A 19,903-nucleotide genomic window follows, 5' to 3' on the forward strand; every position below is an offset into this window, starting at 1 on the left:
TTCCTCTGTCATAGTCACTGGGTTAACTTTCCCTTTTCCATACTGCCCCCATCTGGTTGACCACAGTAATAATTCAAGTATCTCAAAGTGCATAATTGCAATACTGTCCCGCTGCAAATGCAAAATGCTTTAAATACTATAAAACTGCAAAAAATCTCCCATCAGTGCATACAGCGCCCGAAGAAAAAAAATAAAGAAAACAAACAAAAAAATACACAAAAATGTCAGTTATCAAATTGTCCCGTTCGCCATCACCTCCGCTTGTCTCAGACAGCAGGAGCGCTCTCCCCCTCCCTCCCTCCCACCCACCCACCCACCCACCCCTGTCCCCTTAGAAAAAGTTCAAATATTTACATTTTTAATCCCAATAAAAATGTAAAAAATAGAGTGCACTGCGCCACGTGTCTAAGTAACAGCGAAGCTCATCCATTCTGGGCCGCTGTGACCTGCATCCCCCCGAAGTCCTCGTCTTCCTCCAGGCTGCGCTTACGGCTTCCTGCAGGACACACACAGACAAAGAGTTTCAGCCTTTATTGCAAAGTTAAACACTTAATCCTTATATACTTTGTTCATTGTACTAAGAATAGCATAGCTGATCTATGAGCTCACATTAGTTATGCTGTGCTGCATTAGTTTTACTAAATCCAGCATATAAATGGTGAAAGAGAAGGACTTGTACATTATGTGGGCGTGTATATACCTAAGCATGCAGTCATACGTTGTGAGCTTGTAGATCTGCTATTTCACAAAGTATATGGGGCCTTACACTATGTATATAGGAGTGCACAATAAGTGTTTCATGGTTGCAGGAACACATAATGCTCGGTGCTGGGAAAAGGAGCGCATCTTTACCGTAGAAGTGCATGGCAGACAGGTGCAGGGAGCTTAAGAAAAACACTCTAAACGTGCCTTAAGCCCGAGGGTGCATTCACACAGGCACATTTTATTGCGATTAAAACAAATCCTGTAGCGTATTGTCGGAAAATGTGCATCATTTTGGCATGTGTATTCTTTTGCGGATCAAACAAACAAAAGCAAATCCCCCAAAAAACTGTGGTTTCCATGCACAACAGCATATGGTTCACTGTTGGTGTGAAGGCAATCAACATAAAATGCTGGAAATTAAGCAAAACATGTGGCCATGTAACATTGTGGTAGAGTCCCCTCAATGATTTCATTTCTGACCGCTGATCCCTCGATCCTGCATAGTTTATTTGGGAGGAGTTGTTCACAGTCACAGATAAAGGGAAAGTGCCACGGGAGTCACCATTGTATAATATAGGCCTATTTGTGCGTCTCTGTCTCTCGCTCGCAATAAACCAGATATAGAGCTTATGCTCTATATCTGGTTTATTGTGGGATTTTGCGAGTCCTGCTGCTGTTTAATTTGTTTTGGCCGCACATGCCCGACTGCAGGTAGGCTATTTAAATACCACCCGTCCCATGCACAAGTTTTGCATTGGGGAGAGGGCATTAATACGCAAGGGATAGATGTCCGACTCCCTGGACAGACGTGCTGCGGTTCCTTGCTGCAAGCAGTTGACAATTCGTCCAGTGTGAGCACAAACGCATTAATTAAATATGCAAGAATGTTGCAATTTCACCCCTCCCAATCGCACCGAGTATACCAAATTATGTGTGAGAATGAGAGACTGTCACACACTAACCTGGCAACCCACCCTGCACGGAGAAGGACCTGCCCAGCTGCATTGGCGACATCATTTTGATGGTCAGCTTGGCAAGGTAGATCGCTTCATACTCCTGGAAAATGTATTAATCCACAACAGTTAGTAAAGTGGAGAGTAACACAACTAAAAGAAAAGCAGCAACTGGCATAGATGTAGGTTGAGTACTGAAAATATGTTCTATGGTCAGGCATTTAATTCATTTGTTTCAAAATGTTGTTTTAAGATGTCTTGGGGATTAGACAATACTCTACAAAAATAAAGATTGGAAATTAAAACGTGATGAATAAAAGATTATTAACACGGCACTTCAAAAAAAGAAGGAAAAAAAAGAGAAAAAACCCTAACTACCCAAATAAGACACTGGAACACTCATCAAGTCTGCACATTTTATTTCATTGCTGGAATAAAACATGCACACTTAATTAGTGCTCAAGTGTCTTGTTTTGGGTCTATTTTGAAGTGACCAGGTAATAACTTTTTATTCTCATTATTGTCCTTGGTTAGGAGGGTTAGCCCTGGAGCTCAAAACTGAAATGTGTTGGACTTTAAAATACTGTGTGATCTTTGTCTATTGCGAATTCCAAATCTATGCCGTCATAGGGCACAGAGGGTTGGAAATAGAAATGCAGTTTGGCCTGCTTTAAGATTAGCACCAGTAGATAATGGATGCTTTATCATGCATCTCAAACCCAAATCTACACATTCTAAAACGGCTAGTTCCATTGCTTGATTCTGATTGGCTGGTTTCCCTTTCATTGCTGTGGTATATGAGACTATAATCCACACCTTGAATTATATAAAACCCTTGAATCAGTTTATATCAAACCCTTGAATCAGTTTATATCAAACCCTTTAATCAGTTTATATCAAACCCAGGTGCGTTATTTCTTTCCACAGTGTACCGATTATCTGCACCTGTGTTGTTGGCAAAAAAGCTGGGAACTACTTTCTTTTAGACCTTGTAGTGAATTAGTGAAATAGAACAGTTTTAATTGGTACATGTCTATGACTTTTCATGTTGCCATATTGTAGCCGTTTTAGAAAAGCAATAAGCCACGCGAGGCATGTGGTTACCTGTATTTTATAACGGCTGAGAGGCCTCTCAGCCGTTATAAAATACCAGGTAACCACTTATTGCTTCATTAGAGCCAGGAATCTGACCTGTAGCTGATGCACGAAGCCCACATTGGGGTTGATACAGAATCTCCTCTCTTGGACGTGGCTGAAAGCATCCCTGTTGAATAAAGAAACAGGGTTACCTCCAGAGCCACTGGCACACTTATAGAAGTCATTTCAAGAGCAACTATATTTTATTGACAATGACCTTTCGTAAAACCGTAAAAGGTCTGTGTCCAATCCTACCTCAGCAACCGGTTGCTACTTTTAGGTCTTTTCTCCAAAATGGAGACATGGTGTGCAACAGCTCTCTACAAGGATGTTGGTCACATTTTATTTTGCGTTTGTGGGGTTTCTTTGAGATCTGTATGGTTTGTGTCTCTTGTTCTCATTTAAATAGTATGAATATATCACTCCACTGCATATTGCAGTCCCTTTGCCTCCATAGATATCACATTGGCATTACTCCAAAAACACTGCTGGCAACATACTCCTATTGGTTGGTTAGCAGTCGTGATTTATATTGTTTCATTTCAGCCAAATGCTGTGGACAGTTTTGAAGAAGGATTGTCTGATTAGACTATGTATGATTAGGTTAGGAGTTTGAACATCTATAATCCCTCTCTGAGTGACTAGTAACACAACCAGATGGCAATGAATGAATTAAGAGAGATAGCACACACTTATTCACTGTGTCTCTCGGCAGACGTGATGTCCAGCAGTGTATACAGTCTGTGGGAAGGTCTTAATTTCAGAAGTCAGAGCAAAGCCACAGTGAAAACTGTTCTGTCCTAACTTTATCCTGTGCCAAATGGCACCAATCATCAAACCATCAATCAAACACGTTTCAACAGAAATCCTAAATGAACTTTATCTTGATAGAATGATTAATCAAAGTCAAGTAAATTAAGTGTACATTTGTAACTCACCTGTATTTCATCCCAAATGTCTCCATAAGGTATGCAATCACTAAGGCAGCACTGAAAGAAGGATTGAACAATGAAGTTTAATAGTTTATATGACCCTGTAAACTATTACTGTGTAAATAAAATGTCTTCATAATGCAATCACTAAAGCTGCACTGAAAGAAGGAACTTTGTATTAAGGTTATATCCATCATCCTGTAGACCAGGGTTCCCCAATAGGCGGCCCGCGGGCCATTTGCGGCCCGTGGGGGGCTACTGTCTGGCCCCCACCAACCACAGTAATAACGGTGGTATAAGAGCAGCAACAACACTAGTATATCGTCGTTGTCGGGTGGAAACCTTGTATGTCCAAAACCGTTTGTTTTGTATCTATCGTCTAAAAAATTTACTAAACTAGTGAAAACATCCGATCTACAAGTGCTTGTAGATCTGCTGTTTTCACTAGTTTTGTCACTTTTGTGCAATGGTCTTGTATGATGAAGCAGTGCTTTGCTTTACCAAAACACGTACACATTTGAAAACTGACAGTGACGATATCTGAACTGTCGCTGGAGTAGAGGGAACGCCACCGTCGCCCCCTGCAATGTTGTGGCCCTCACAACTTAATATATTGTGTACTACATTTTGACAGATATGCAACAATAGTTTTTATTTATTTATGTATGGATGGAGTTTTTATGTGTGTGCATTATAGTTATTTCTGTTCATACCAAGCCTGAGAAACATCACTATGTTTACAGAATATAAATCATTTTAACAGGAGCTACATGGTGTATGGATTTTTGTCTAATTAAATACATTATTTTTGGGATCCAGCACCCATCTGATTTGGTTTTGAGATGTGCACATCTGTTTTTAATTGTATTTACCTTTCAAATGTACCATGTTTGATGTAATAATTTGATCAGTAAAACCACTTTGTTTTATTTTGTTACACTGGAATTCAAGTAATTAATTATTAGTGATATAATGTTAGTTAGTGAAGCCAGTACAGTTAAGATACACAGCAGGAGAGGGATTAGCCTAAAACTAGACCCCTTACCTTCTTGATATCCCTGCATTACCATGAATAAGTACCTTTCCTTGGGGGAACAAGACAAATAAGTTCAGAGCAATGCTAAAAACAAAACGTGATTTATAATCTACATCAGGGGTTCTCAAACATACCCCACACTTGATTTATAGTGCAAAAAAACCAACGGATGCACATTTACCTTCAGTTGCTAAGCAGTTATCAATAAATTCTTTAGTCTGTTGAGGAGGGAGAAGTGACAGGATCAGAAGTACACATGACATTGATCATTCAATTGAACAAATACCTTATTAACATGCAAGTTAACACGTAAGGTTCTTACTCACCATAGGGAAAAATCGTATTATATTTTCCACTGGATTGTCAGCAATATCTAACACAAGGTATCTGCAAGCATACAATGTTATTTAGTGTTTGCATTTCTATCAAACTAACCAATAGGTCACCTTTGTGTGCAGCTTCACTTAATCAAATTTGACAATAAATGTTCAAGTGTAGTCTAGTCAGGTGATGACGGAACGCAGTTGATTGCTTACCTAAATGTATGCGGGAAATTAGGCTTGATAAAATTGGCTTCAATATCTTGGCGGACACAAATAACATGAGTTATGCCCTGTCTTTCAAGGATTGGCAGCTAGACAAAGAGAAAGGTGTGGATGTGATAGGAGTTATACGAAGAGACAACAGAAAAAAACTAAGTCTCACAAAACTGCTCTCACTACCCATCTCCAGATGCATCAGTTTTTAAATAGTGTTCAAATTACCTTGCTCTTCATTGCAGCAGAATATGGGCCTAAAAATAGTCCGGGTAAAATCTCCTACAGAGAAACATACAACAGCACCATATTACAAAAAAGGAAAACGAATATCTCTTGCTGTTGAATGTAGTTTAGATTGTGTTGAAATTCAGAATGTATTGGAACTGAGGTAACCTAAAATACTGTGGTAATGTGTGGGTTTATCGGTACCACAGCTTTGGGCACTGATTACCAATGTTTTGAGTGACCCCTATTTTGAACACAAAATCACACACAAACTCAACATATTTATATCAACTTATGCCATTAAAAAAGGGGGGGGGGGGAAACCATACAACACTACTGATGATAGAGCTGTCAAACAAGTCTATAAAGCCATCAAGGAAATCTATGAAAAGGTTTTGTCTGCAACACAAGTTTATACAATATGCTTCACCTCTCAACTAAATGGTCCTTGGCCTAAAAGACGTTTGTTAAATAAATACCCAAGACTGAATATCCATCTAGTAAAATACTAACACTGAAGGTTTTTCCAGTTAGGGTATCGTTGGCAAGAACATTGACAAATAATCATAATCATCAATTCATCTACCTGCATGTCTCGTCTCATTGGGTAAGCCCAGTCCTGGAGGAAGAGACAGCAAACAGTTACAATAGCAGACTGCAGACAACATGATTTGAGGCCATCTTTGAACTTCGTGCATTTGTCACTTGCTTAAAAGAACAGATCTACAAACCAACAGCGCCTTGTTATAAGCTCATAGATGTGATCTTTTTAAGCGACACTGACTGAGGATGTGCTGCAGCTGCAGACCTGAATACGTGACTAACGTTAGCAACAAGGGCAAGGCAGTGGTGTAAAGTAACTAAGTAGATTTACTTAAATAATATGCTGTACAGCCTGTACAGTAGGTATTTGTACTTTTGAGTATTTCCAATATTCAGTACTTTTACTCCACTACATCTCGGGTCCAAATATTGTACTTTTACTTCTCCACTACATTTATTTGAAAAAGAGTTACTACATGAAGTTACCACTTCAGTCCTATACATTTCGGCCATTTGAAAATAATAGCCGATCTACAAGCTCACAATGCGTCGCGATGCTATTCAAGTATTTTTTATACATTTGAAAAGTTGTGAAATGGTACATTCTGCACAATGAATACTTTTGTACTGAAAGTACATTTTGATACCAATACCTTTGTACTTTTTCTACAGTAAATGTTGAATTCCGGACATTTACTTGTAACAGAGTATTTCTGCATTGCAGTATCGATACTTTTGCTGAAGTAAAACATTCGAGTAATTTTTCCACCACTGATCTTTTTAAGCGACACCCCTGGCACTGCCTGTGTGCAGGCTGTGCTGCTGCAGCTGCAGCAGACTTGAATACGTGGCTAACGTTAGCAACAAGGCTAGGCTAAACAACAGCGTTTTGCGTGCTCCACAAAAGACGACGTGAGCTTCAACCGACATGCTATGTGTCGACGTGACTTGTGTCAACACTTTCTCTCACTCAACAAAGGGACATTTCTTTTGGCGAATGATAAAGTACACGCTCACACCAGCTCACACATGACATGACAGCACTAAAGCAAAGTGTTAGCTGAACGCACCAGGAGCTCCTCCTTGGACGCAGGGAGAGACGGGAACTGAAGCTTGTTCTCCTCTTCCATGTTGCGGTGTATTCTTTAAATACACTGTTGTTACGATTACTATCGGCGTCTCCAACAGCAGGTTAACTGAAGAATGGTTGTTGCGGTTTGTTTTCAGGTTGCACATGCATGTCCGCCATGCTGTTTTTTTGCCTGACATATGTGTCATGTGACCGCAAGGAGACACATTAAAAAAGCTAAAAAGTAACAACAAAGTGGAAGAACAGCGCCACCCCGTGTTGCCACGGCCCGCCCGGGAACTGCATAATACTTTGCTGCTTGACACTGTTGGATTCAGAATGTTTTGCTTGTGCACCATCTAGTGGCTATCACATGTAAATGGGACTTTGAGGCAGAAGTTCAGAGCCTTGACATTAGGCCTACATAATTACAAGTGGGACTTTAAAAGCACAGAGACAAATAGGCTAAGACCTGATTCCACATTATCTCAGAGACTACTGTCTAGTGTTAGAGTATGTGCAAATCTAATTTAACAAACTGGAAAAGTGTTAGAACACTTGAAAAGTGTCCCCCCACAAGTGTATGCACACAACATGCAGACACTTGAGTTTAACCACGATTATAATTTGCAAGATGAATAGAGAAACTAGCTGATGTACAATCTCATTTACAAATATTGTGATATTTACTGCTTATAAATAGTCAGATGTACAGGAAAAACAATAAAAACAGGCACTTGAAATAACATTGAACAGAAAATGATGAAGTGTTTGCTTTGAGTTGTTATGTATGCATAATGCAAATGCAAATCAACTACCATAAACATACAGTCCCTACCCAATGTGGTTACAGTGGTTAAGTAATAGAAATACTCAAGTAAAGTAAAAGTACCTAAGAATTGTACTTAAGTACAGTAACAGACTATACAAATCAGCAGGCTCCTGCTTGTGGTGTGTCTGTTGATCAAGGTCTTGATAGAAGTATGGGGCAGCAAGAAAATATGGGGTCTCAATACCAAGCATGTTGTCAATGAAACTAGAAGGGAAAAAATGCATAATTGTTTGCCACTTGAAAATACATACAAATATACACATTCGTGCATATGGGTTAACTATCAGTTATCGATCAAGTAACTGACCGTTGTTTCGTTATAGAATATGGACCCTAACATCATTTGGTCTTTTCGGAGTCCATAGTACATTTTCTATTCTGTTTAAAACGATTATTTAACAGTCATAATCAAGTCTGCAGGAGAACCATGTCTGTTTATAAACATACTTAAAAAGTAATGAAGTTATTCAAATTAATTGATTATTTGATTATATAAAATAATCTGTTAATAATCAATCCATATTTTAGGCATTATAGGCAATTTATTTTACTTGAGAAATAATGAAAATAGTCAAACTCACACTGTTAAGCCTCTATCATAGTCCACGGTGAAGAGCTATCAACTCACCGCGGTGTAGTTTTTTAGCTATTACTTAGGCTTTGTTATACATTTTTTGGTGATAGCTAGAAAACTACACCGCTGTACTGTACTGTAGCTCTTCACCTTGGACTATGATAGAGGCTTTACACTATTTCTGCATAAAGCCGTGGCAAAGTATGACGATGATGCGTAGAATCGATTATTTGACTAATCAAAAAAGTAATCAATGGAATAATTGCAAAGTAAGTAATGGATAGTTACAGCCCTACATTTACATAGACTAACCGGATGGAGATCAATCTTGTAAGTTCAGTGTAGCAGGCGTTGGTCATTGGAATATGTCCTGGCATTGTGAAAGTGCTTTTGTACTTGTCTGCAGAACGAGAAAAATGCAATCATTAAAGTGACAAAAATCGAATCAAATCAAATCAGGTAATTCTGTGGTAAGCCTGACGTAAACATGTTGTCCTAAGTCTATAATTTTCAATGGGAGAAGTGAACGTGAGCACAGTAAATGACTGATCTTCAGAGCATTTTGACACAAAGATTTCAGATGGGGGAATCAGGAGAAAATTTGTTCGAGACCTGCCCCAGTCTCAACAACAATCTCTCAGCAGATCACAGGAAGTTGGCGAGAGACAACAAACAAGAACGCATTGAGGTGTGTAATCTCACTTTTTAGAAGACCGGAAGTTCCATTTTGTACCATAGGTGCAGTTTGTAATGAATCATCTGTATGAGTGAACACACATCCCGGTTATGCTGATCCTTTATTAAAATAATATAGTGTACATAGTTTTCAAATTATGTGAATTCATAAGCAGATCCACCATCCTGCCGATCCACCAGGTCAGTCTTGGACAAATATGGAGCCATGTGGAACTCCACTGTTTGGATGCCAATGGCGGAGATTTGCGCTCCACTAAGCGCACCTTTCAAGCAACATGTATAAATGGTAAATGGTGCATTTATATAGCGCCTTTTTCCAAGGTGCTTTACAATGATTGTGCACTAGCCTACATTCACCCATTCACACACACACAGCAAAGGAAACCATGCAAGGCACCAACTTGCTCATCGGGAGTAATTAGGGCATCTTGCTCAAGGACACTTTGACACTAACTCTGATGGAGCCTGGGATCGAACGAACTGGGGACCTTCTGGTTGCCAAGCAGCCACCCTACCCTACCCCTGAGACACTTATCATTGCAGAAGTCTCATTTGCATTTGTAATATAATATCATGTACCATTATATTATACATAATATTATGGTAGCCTATATATTCACGCACGTGCGCACGCACACACACACACACACACACACACACACACACACACACACACACACACACACACACACACACACACACACACACACACACACACACACACAACACACACACACACACACACACACACACACACACACACACACACACACACACACACAGCTGCAAGTGTTCTTAAGTAATGAAGAACATAAACCTTGTGTGATATTTTATTTTTGATTATTATCTCAAGAGTACACGGTTGTTTGCAGTGAAACCGAATCTCTGTTTTCAGTAACAACAGTGGTGGAAGAAGGACTCAACATTAAGTAACTCAAAAGTAAAAGTACTGCCCGTTTCAGAATCCTTAATCCTCCACCAAATATCATACCATTCATATTTACAAAGTAAAAAGGCATGTTAATGGACTATACTTATGAATCAATAACTAGGCCTACTTCAGCCTCTATTTTAGACTCTAGACTTTTGAAAAATATAGATGATACATGAATAAGAATTTGATTAATTATGACGAATCTAAATCTGCAAAGTAAACTAACTAAAGCTGTCAAATATATGTAGTGGAGTAAAGATTACAACATTTGCCTCTGAGATGAAGTGAAGTAGAAGTAAAGTACCTACAGTAGGAATGGAAATACTCAAGTAAAGTACCTCAGAATTGTACTTGAAGTACAGGACTTTAGTAAATGTTAGTTACTTTCCACCTGTGGTTTCAGTAAAAGACTATAAAAGTCAGCAGGCTCCTGCTCCTGCGGTGTCTGTTGATCAGGGTCTTGACAGTAGGACGGGGCGTCAAAGGTTCTGGCAAAAACATGTGCTGGCAGGTTTTCTTCAACAAAGTTGTTAATGAAACTGGAAGGAGAATAAAAATGCGTCATTGTTTGTTACTTACAGTACTTATCAAAACATATACAAATATATACACTTCTGCATATTGCTTTAAGCACTGCTTCCCAAACAGTGGGTCGGGACCATTTGTGGGCCACGGACCAATGTTTTTAGAGAAAAAAAAAAACTATTTTCTTTTCCAACATTTATTATCATTAAAAGAAACAAACAAACAAACAAATCAAACACATCCCATAAATAATGGAGTAGTGAGATGTGTTTGTTTGTTTCTTTTCAAATGTAAAAAAGTATTACAAAATCTTTATCAAAAAGTAATAATATATATACAGTATATAAAAGAAATATACACACACACACACACACACACACACACACACACACACACACACACACACACACACACACACACACACACATATATATATATGTATATTTGCAATTAATTGTGAACATAGCAGATCTACCAGCTCACAAGCTTGTGAGCTTATATACTTGCTATTTGCACTATTTCTGCACGAGTGAGGCAAAGTGCTTAAAGTGATCCCTGACTAATACGACAAATATGCCTTAATACATTATAATTGTCCTCTATAACTACAATGTAAAATTAAAAACACCTCAATTATTTTATTTCTTCTAGAAATAGCTAATCTTTCACTCAATAGGGGAAATGCCCGTCGCAAGTTGATGATGTCATAAATGTCAAGTGTGATCTATCCCTATGGAATTAATGGCATGCATGTGAAAATAAAAACAAACGTAATACTTCCTATGGTTAATATGAGCATCAAATCAATATTTCAAATGTGTTTGTGTTTTGTTTTTTTGCACATGCATGCCATAAAAATGACACATGACATTTATGACATCATCAACTTGCGACAGGCATTTCCCCTACTGAGTGAAAGATTAGCTATTTCTAGACGAAATAAAATATTTAAGGTGTTTTTAATTTTACATTGTAGTTATAGAGGACAATTATAATGTTTTAAGACATATTTGTCGTATTAGTCAGGGATCACTTTAATCAATTAAATCGACTAACTGGAAAAAGCAGTGGATAGAATAATAGCTACAGTATGTGAATAATGGATAGTCGGAGCTCTAAATTGGAAATAGACTAACCCCATGGAGATCACTCCTCTCAGTTCAGTGTAGTAGACGTTGGACACAGGAATAGATCCAGACGCAGTGAATTTGGATGCGTACTTGGCTGCAGAATGAGAACAATACATCAAATGATACATCAATGAATTAACAATGGGACAAGTGAATGTGGTAAACACTAAAATGGTCAGTCTGGAGAAATGTAGCTTTGTTGGAGACCTATCCTATCCCAGTCTCAGCAACACACTCTCGCCAGATCTGGCACCACAGATCACAGTTTGCGAGATCTGCAACCAAAACGAGAACCCATGGAGGTGTGTGATCCCTATTCAAAGACCGGCAGTGTATGACCTTTCTTGCCATTGGTGCAACTTGTAATGAATCATCTGTATACGAGCAGGAGTCTTCAACATTTTCAGGCCAAGGACCCCTTAGCAGAGAGAGAGAGATGACGTGGGGACACCCTCTACATATTACAATAAATGAGAGAAATCTCTGTGAGTGTGTAAGTATGTATGTAATCTGCGTATCTCGAGAACCGTTCGTCCCACCGACTTCAAATTCGGCACGTGCGTTCCCCGCCACAGCGCGGAGTGTAGTGCCTGGCCTCGACCCGACCCGATACACGGTTTTCCGGAACCGGCGCAAAAGGTTCGGTATCTCCGTACGCGGAGCTGATGTCTGACATCAGGCTTTTCCAGAACCGACACTGTGTCTGCAACACAGTCAGAGGTACAGACAGATACAGAGATCTCCATAATGGGCATAAAGGGACACAGACAGACAGATACAGAGATCTTCATATATGGGCATAAATGGACACTGGCAAACTGATATGGTCAAAACGGGTCCTATGATAACAGGTATAATGGGACCGTTCGTCCCACCGGCCTCAGATTCGGCACGCACGTTCCCTGCCGCAGCGAGGAGTGCAGTGCCCGGCCTGGAACCGACCCGATAAGTGGTTTTCCGGAACCGGCATGAAAGGTTCGGAATCTCCGTATGCGGAGCTGATGTCTTACATCAGGATTTACTGGAACCGGCACTGTGTCTGCAACACAGTCAGAGGCACAGACGGATACAGAGATCTCCATAATGGGCATAAAGGGACACAGACAGACAGATACAGAGATCTCCATATATGGGCATAAAAGGGACACAGACAGACAGATACAGAAATCTCCATATATGGGCATAAAATGGATGCAGACAGACAGACAGATACAGATAGCTCCATATATGGGCATAAATGGACACAGGCAAACAGATGGTCAAACGGGTCCTATGACAACAGGTATAACGGGGTTTGCATTAAAGGGTGGGGCATTCATTCCCTATTTGCATTCTACTTCTGTGATGATAGAGATTACCCTTCTCCTCTGGAAGCTTTCCCGTCCAACAGTTAACATACAGTCCTTCCCGAGGGTCGGAGGCCAATGACAAGCCAATGGTATGTGATGAACCCAGAGTGGCATTCTGGGGGATCTTCAAGGGGTGGAAGTTCCCCTTCAGCGGATGTTTGACACAGGTGTGGTTTTGTTCGTTGATCACATACACAATATGCTGCGAAGAGACACAAAAGACGTAGGGACATTTTCATGTCAAGGATGCCCAAATTGACATGTATTACAGCCACGAAACCTTAGCCTGGAATCCAGACTAATTGCTACGTTCTGCGTTTTTGGAGCTGAAGTGATTTATTTTAAAGTCAACATTCAAAGTCAATAAACCCTACCGCATGACACAATACACCTGGTGTGACAAAGAAAAAAAGAAAGGAAAAAAGAAAAAGAGGGTCAGGCAGCATAGCTTTAAGTTAATTCTGTGAGTTTCTGTTGTTGTTTTTACCTCATTGTAATGTAGGAGCACATCAAAGTCGGGTATTGTTGGAGGAACGCGGTGGAGTTTCAGAGAGTCAAAGTATCCCATCATCCGGATACGGTCATCAACAGCATTATAGAGGTACTCCCCCATGGTTATCGTATGCATATTGTAGGATGTCTGTGAAAATAACATTTCAAAAGGAATCATTTCAGAAGATACTTTACCTTTGAGGAAGAAATATGTTACTACTTATTTAACGCGTATGTGTATGAAATACATCTCTAACTGTCAATCTAATAATAGATGATAATTATACGGTCATATTCCATGATAATGCATACGTAGTAAGTACTGAGTTTTATAGTATTATAGTCAGGTATCCTAGTAGGCATTTGCTTTTAAAAGAGATTGTAATGAAAATCAAATTGGACTATATATATATATAATAACTATGAAGTTTAATTATCATTGTACTGTTAGTGCACAGTAAATTCCTGGCTATTAGCCTATTATAACCTGATTTGTTCTAATGAGAAACAGACTTACCAGACTGAACTCTCCACGCAAAGTAGGTGGAGACTCTATGAGAGGAGATGAGTTTCCCACCACCATGCTAATCAAGGCATAGATGCCAGTGATATATTTAATCATCCTTCCTGTTTTAGTTGTAAGTTAACAAACTGTATGCAGCATTAGACAAAGTGGTTGTCACAGTCACAGGAGGATCTAATACACTTCCTTATAAACTAGAAAGGGACGCTCAGGGGAGGACATATCTCTGTCAGGAGGCATGCCCCTCCCCTCCCTTCCCTGGTGTGTGTGTGTGTGTGTGTGTGTGTGTGTGTGCGTGCGTGCGTGCGTGCGTGCGTGCGTGCGTGCGTGCGTGCGCGCGCGCTCTCTTGCAATTTCAGTTATATTTGTAGACATGCGGAAGGGGAACAAAAATCATTTGACCATTTCAGCACCACAGAGGCACGAACAGAGACACAGTGGCCTGAACTGTCTGTAAGTTAGTATGCCTATTTAGATTTTCTGTCAGTAATAACCTCTCTCACACAGCTGATACAGTCCAAGGTTGTTGTCACAATTTGCATATCAAATCAAGTTCATACAAAGAGAAAGGAGCCTAAATCTAAATCTAGTGGCTTCAATGAACAATCCACATAGTCTAGTCCAGGTTGCCCACAGCAATAGCTGGGCTGCTGTAAAGGTCCAGTGAAAGGTCCCTCCCCAAATCTGCCATAACCTCTTTGACATTAACACTAATTTAAACATAGTTAGTAACTTTAAGTAAGGTGTCTTATTGTTGTAATAGTTTTTATACTGTTTGCTCTTACTACATTGTTTTATCCTGTACTTATTTCAATATTATTACACTGTTGTGTTATGCCTTTTGTAATGTCTGCATCATTGAAAATGATCCAAACATTTCTGAGAAAATAAATAAAGGTTGAATGAATGAATTAAACATATGGTAACTATCTCTCTCTCTCTCTCTCACACGCACGCACGCACGCGCAGTGGTGAGCTGGAGTAGAACTGAACAATCTGGAGGTGGTTGTGGAGGGGAGGATGACCCTGATGAAGCCCTCTCATCTCTTCTAGGAAGAACTAGTGAGGACGAGGAGCATGTTCAAACACAGGCTCATTCCTCCTCATCACACCACAAAGCCACCAGTTGCTTGTACCAGGCCACAATCAAAGATCTAGGCCATGTCCTATGATCTGTTATAGCTTTATGTTCACCACCATAAAGAAGCTGGTGGATATCATGGCAAACCACCTCCTACCCCCTCCAGAAGGACATAGTGGGGTGGTTGAGTACCGGCGGCGAATGCAGAATTGCAGATTCACTCTCCCATCCGAGAGAAAAAATGGACTCGGTCAGTGCTTTGTGCCAGTAGCCATAAAGCCGGTTGCTCCGCTACCATGCTTTCCGCCCAGTTCGCGGACAAATGACCAATGACCAACGTGACTCTTACGCTTGGACTCTCTTTTGTTGGCCCTACTTTTCTCTTTCATCTCCTTATCCTTTTTTGTTTTAACTGGTTGCCGATTTTGTCTTATCTGCTGTGTTTTTGTCTCCACCAGCCGAAGGCTGAGGGAGAGTATGTTTTCCCCTCCGTCCGTGTGTCCGTCCGTCCGTCCGTGCGTGCGTCCGTGCGTCCTCGCAGTTTGTGAGCACCTAATCTCAGTCGCCGTTGGCCCGGTCGCTGCCAAAGTGAGCACACACATTCCCTGGATGCCAATCTAGAACCTCTGCCCTAAATTTTTCATATGGGCCTTTTCTAGCGCCACCTAGTGGCCGATGTTCGCAAAACACATTTCAGTGCACTACTCTTACAGATTTTGTCCAAAAATCCTACAAATCGGTAGGCAGTATCTTGACAGTCATGTGATCGACACGGATCTGTCCGATTTTGCATATTCCATCCTGATTGGCTAAGATTGGCTTCCAAAGTTTGTAGGATTGAGCCGTTTTCAACAAAATGCCTCAAATCACAAACGCAAAGTGCAATTATCATGAAATCGCACACACACGTTCCCACTAGGCAGAGGAAGAAATGCAACTTATTTTTTTTAAATCAGCCTCATGGTGGCGCTATAACAGGCTGATTTGTGGTTTTACCTATAACTCCACCGATCAGTTTCAAACTTTGTAAGCGCACTCCCTAGAGGCAAAGGATAAACCTTTGCCCTGCATTTTTAACATCAGCCTTTTATAGCGCCACCTTTGGGCCGACTTATGTAAAACACATTTTTGGATATTACTCCTTGAGATTTTAGCCAAAAATCACGCAAATCGGTACACAGCATCTCTATAGTCATGTGATCAAGTCCGATCCGTCTGATATTTCATATTCCATCCTGATTGGCTAATATTAGCTTCCAAAGTTTGCAGGATTGCTCCGTTTTTTGAACAAAATGCCTCAAATCATCAACGCATCTTGCGATTACCGTGAAATTTGCCACACATTTTCCCATTAGGTCAAGGAACAAATACTTCATTTTTCACATTGGCCTGCCACCAGCAGGTAGACTTTAGCAAAACACATTTTTGGAACACAATGCTTCAAATCATGCATGCAGCGTCCGATTGCCATGAAAGATCTAAGGTGAAGAACATAATATGCCACCCTTTTTACATTGGCACCACCAGGACAGTAGCACCACCAGGACGCACGGCCTGGTGGAGACCTGTGCTCGGAAGAGCACTGCTTCTAGTTTATTATCTATTAATTATTGTGTTCTTATGACTGCTGTAACTGCCGCGGCAACTGGTCCCTCGTAGGACCAATAAAGGTCGGCCTGCCTGCCAGCCATATCATGCCAATTTCCGTACAAACCTTCTGCAATCACTGGTGTAGATAAAAGAGAAGACAAAACATTACTGGAGCCCAAATGTAAGCAGGGTCATAACCATTGTATTACAGGAGGCAGGTTACAGGTACACAAAGCCACAACCAAAGAAAATGAAAATACAATGCGTGATACAAATCACGATCTCAAATTGACAAACATACTGTATATGCGACAGATGTCCGATGTGTATGCTAGATGCAATAAAGATAAAGACAGGGGAACACTTGTTGTTATGACAATGATGTGTTATTTAACATGTCATGTACTGGACTGATTAGATTTGCTTAAATTCCCAGTAACTACAGTAGGACAGTGGTTCTCAAAGTGGGGTCCAGGGACCCCCCAGGGGTCCTTGAGGATGTTCCAGCCTCCAGGGCGTCCCCACAGACTACTACTTCCAACGGCTTCAAACTGCTAGTCTGTTGTAGTCTGCTGGCATTAGTTGGCAAACTTGGCATTTAAAAGTCGTCCGACGGAACATTGACACCAGGGTAGCCGGCAACGCTTGCCTGCCAGGTCTTTCGTAAAAAAACAAGAAATGTTTTAGTCTTACAAAAATATATTTTTTGAAAATAGCTGATGTAATAGAGCTTAGGTGGTGAAAATGGTTGCTTCTTTTGGGCTTGATTTCATAGACCTGGAACTCACTCACAGAATCTGGCAACTGGAGATATCCTCTCCCTAGTCTGGGATCACTTCACTTTACAAGGTTTGATCCGGTCGGGAGCGGAAACCACTTTACGTCATGTTGTAGTCCTAGACGGACTACACTTTGGCCGGAACTATCAACCGGATTCAGTTTTAACCCAAAATATTCCCCTGCACCCAAGGACATCGTTTTAGGGCCTACCTAATAAACACCTTGATGCGTCGTAGTTTTGCTTTCGAGAAATTCGTTTGGTATGTGCATTTTTTAGTCCAACTCGTAGCGACTGGCAAGACTACACTAGGCTTCTCGAGCATTTTAATAGTGATTGGGGAAACAAACGAGGGGAACTAAATCAAAGTGACGCCGCTTCTTCTAGTGGTTTCCGCGCTTTAGGCGGAAACCAAACGGTCTGTTGTGAACAAACACCAGGCTTTCTCCCGAGAAAGACTGGTAGGCGAGGTTACCTCTCCCCTCTGTTCTCTCACCAAAACTCACTCCAGATTGGGCAAGGAAGGACGACTCATCAAAACTGAGCAAGTCCAGTTTCCCATCGCTGGCGACAACCTGGCGATAGCAGCAGCTTTATCGGCAGGAGACGCTTTCCAACCGTTTTCAATGGCAAATTGTGGCCGAATCTCCACGGTTAATAAGAGTTACTTAACAGTCAGTAATTAAGTAGGCTACATTTACTTGAGTACTGTACTTAAAGGACGACTCCTCGCTAATGTTCATAAAAAAATAGCAAATATTTTTTCTACTCTGCCCATAACCTCGGGTCACCAGGCTTTCTGGTCTTCGTTTACTTAACAGGTCGTTTGATTCGGTCTAGACCGAATGGCATCCTACGTCATTTTGTTGTCAAAACGGACTACACTTTGGCAGGAACTACCAAACCTGAATCAGTTTTAACCCAAAACAACTACTTGCGCATGCGCTAACCGGTCACCAGCATTTTCGCCTATAACATATTCGCCTTTTTCGCCGTGGAGGAGAGTCTTTTCACCTACCTGTCTGAGCCATTTCGCCTACCCTCAATTCTGCTGTCAGACTGTCCATGTTTGCATATTATCTCTTTGTCATTTAAATATTATAGTGACTGTGACAGTGGTGTCAAGTGAATCTAACAGTTTATTTGACATTTATTATTTACATCACATTTTATTCCTAAAAAATGGCAAAATAGTTTTTTATGCCTGTTGACAGGCAAGGTTGATTCTATAGGCTATTTAGGTGTAGCATATATCTTATATAGACCTATATAGGCTAATAGCCTACATATATATTTTGTATAGCCTAATGTTAAAACAATATAGACCTACAATACTGTTCATTTTACAATACTGTTCAATACTGCACCAAAGAATGTATAGTATCGGGACATGGATTAATTAATAATTTGGGCGCACCTGATTCCAATAGCTCTGTATTTATGTGATTACTATGGAGTGCATAGGATAGCCGTGTAGGTTTGACATGTAACACCACTGTCACAGTCACTATAATATTTAAATGACAAAGAGATAATATGAAAACATGGACAGTCTGACAGCAGAATTGAGGGTAGGCGAAATGGCTCAGACAGGTAGGTGAAAAGACTCTCCTCTAAGGCGAAAATGCCAGGCGAAAGGACCAAATGCGTGTAGGCGAATATGCCTGACACCCGCTAACCTCCCGTCACCAGGCTACGCATGCGTAAAACTGATTCTGGTTTGGTAGTTCCGGACAAAGTGTAGTCCGTTTTGTCTACAAAATGACTTAGGACGCTCCCAAATGGATCAAAAGCCCGAAATTGGAAGCGATCCCAGGCTACTCTGCCCAAGTCTCTTATAGAACCCATCATCATTCATGTGACATCATTGTTTGACAGATGTTTTTAAAAACAACAAATATTTAGATTTTTATTATCGCGAGAACAATGGCTCCCACTTTAACATTGCAACTTTTCAGGAATAGAAAGCCTGCAATTTCTTTTCTTTTTTGAAAGCCTGCATTTTCTATTAGCTTGGATTCCCCATCGATGATGTCACAAGATGATGGGTTTCTGACCTGCCCACATCCCTCCTCTGAGACACTGACCAAGTAGGAAAAAAAACTATGCTATTTTATCATGAACATTAGTGAGGACCAATTAAAGATATATCTAAAAAAATAACCCATTTAAATTAATGTACCTTTTCAACCAGCTGACCTTCCATACTGAATGGTTGTTGTGCTCCCACACAGCACACGTACAGCTCCTTGGTCTTGAT

At 40.5% G+C, this 19,903-nt stretch overlaps 2 protein-coding genes across 3 annotated transcripts; both read right to left on the bottom strand.

Annotated features, from left to right (window-relative positions):
* Window positions 1–368: 368 nt before the first annotated feature.
* Window positions 369–7,325, bottom strand: styx (serine/threonine/tyrosine interacting protein; the record flags this gene model as incomplete). Of its 2 annotated transcripts, none has more annotated exons than XM_080729686.1 (11): window positions 7,141–7,325; window positions 6,114–6,146; window positions 5,528–5,581; window positions 5,300–5,397; window positions 5,090–5,150; window positions 4,945–4,981; window positions 4,773–4,812; window positions 3,734–3,784; window positions 2,850–2,922; window positions 1,668–1,761; window positions 369–496 (listed from the first exon to the last, which is right to left on the bottom strand). In XM_080729686.1, the coding sequence occupies exons 1-11, from the start codon at window positions 7,198–7,200 to the stop codon at window positions 423–425; spliced, it is 675 nt and encodes a 224-aa protein (XP_080585812.1). In that variant the 5' UTR covers window positions 7,201–7,325. The 2 variants fall into 2 exon arrangements, with proteins under 2 accessions (XP_080585812.1, XP_080585813.1); XM_080729687.1 differs by having other exon boundaries at window positions 423–496; window positions 1,680–1,761.
* Window positions 7,326–10,551: 3,226 nt separating this feature from the next.
* LOC308288842 (ependymin-1-like) lies at window positions 10,552–13,792 on the bottom strand (the record flags this gene model as incomplete). The annotated part of the gene is made up of 4 exons (XM_080730319.1): window positions 10,552–10,714; window positions 11,837–11,924; window positions 13,189–13,381; window positions 13,667–13,792. The coding sequence occupies 4 exons, from the start codon at window positions 13,790–13,792 to the stop codon at window positions 10,552–10,554; spliced, it is 570 nt and encodes a 189-aa protein (XP_080586445.1).
* Window positions 13,793–19,903: the final 6,111 nt, after the last annotated feature.

The sequence above is a fragment of the Nannobrachium achirus genome (genome assembly GCF_963921795.1).
Source record: "Nannobrachium achirus genome assembly, chromosome: 7".
In the NCBI taxonomy this organism is placed as follows: Eukaryota; Metazoa; Chordata; class Actinopteri; order Myctophiformes; family Myctophidae; genus Nannobrachium; species Nannobrachium achirus.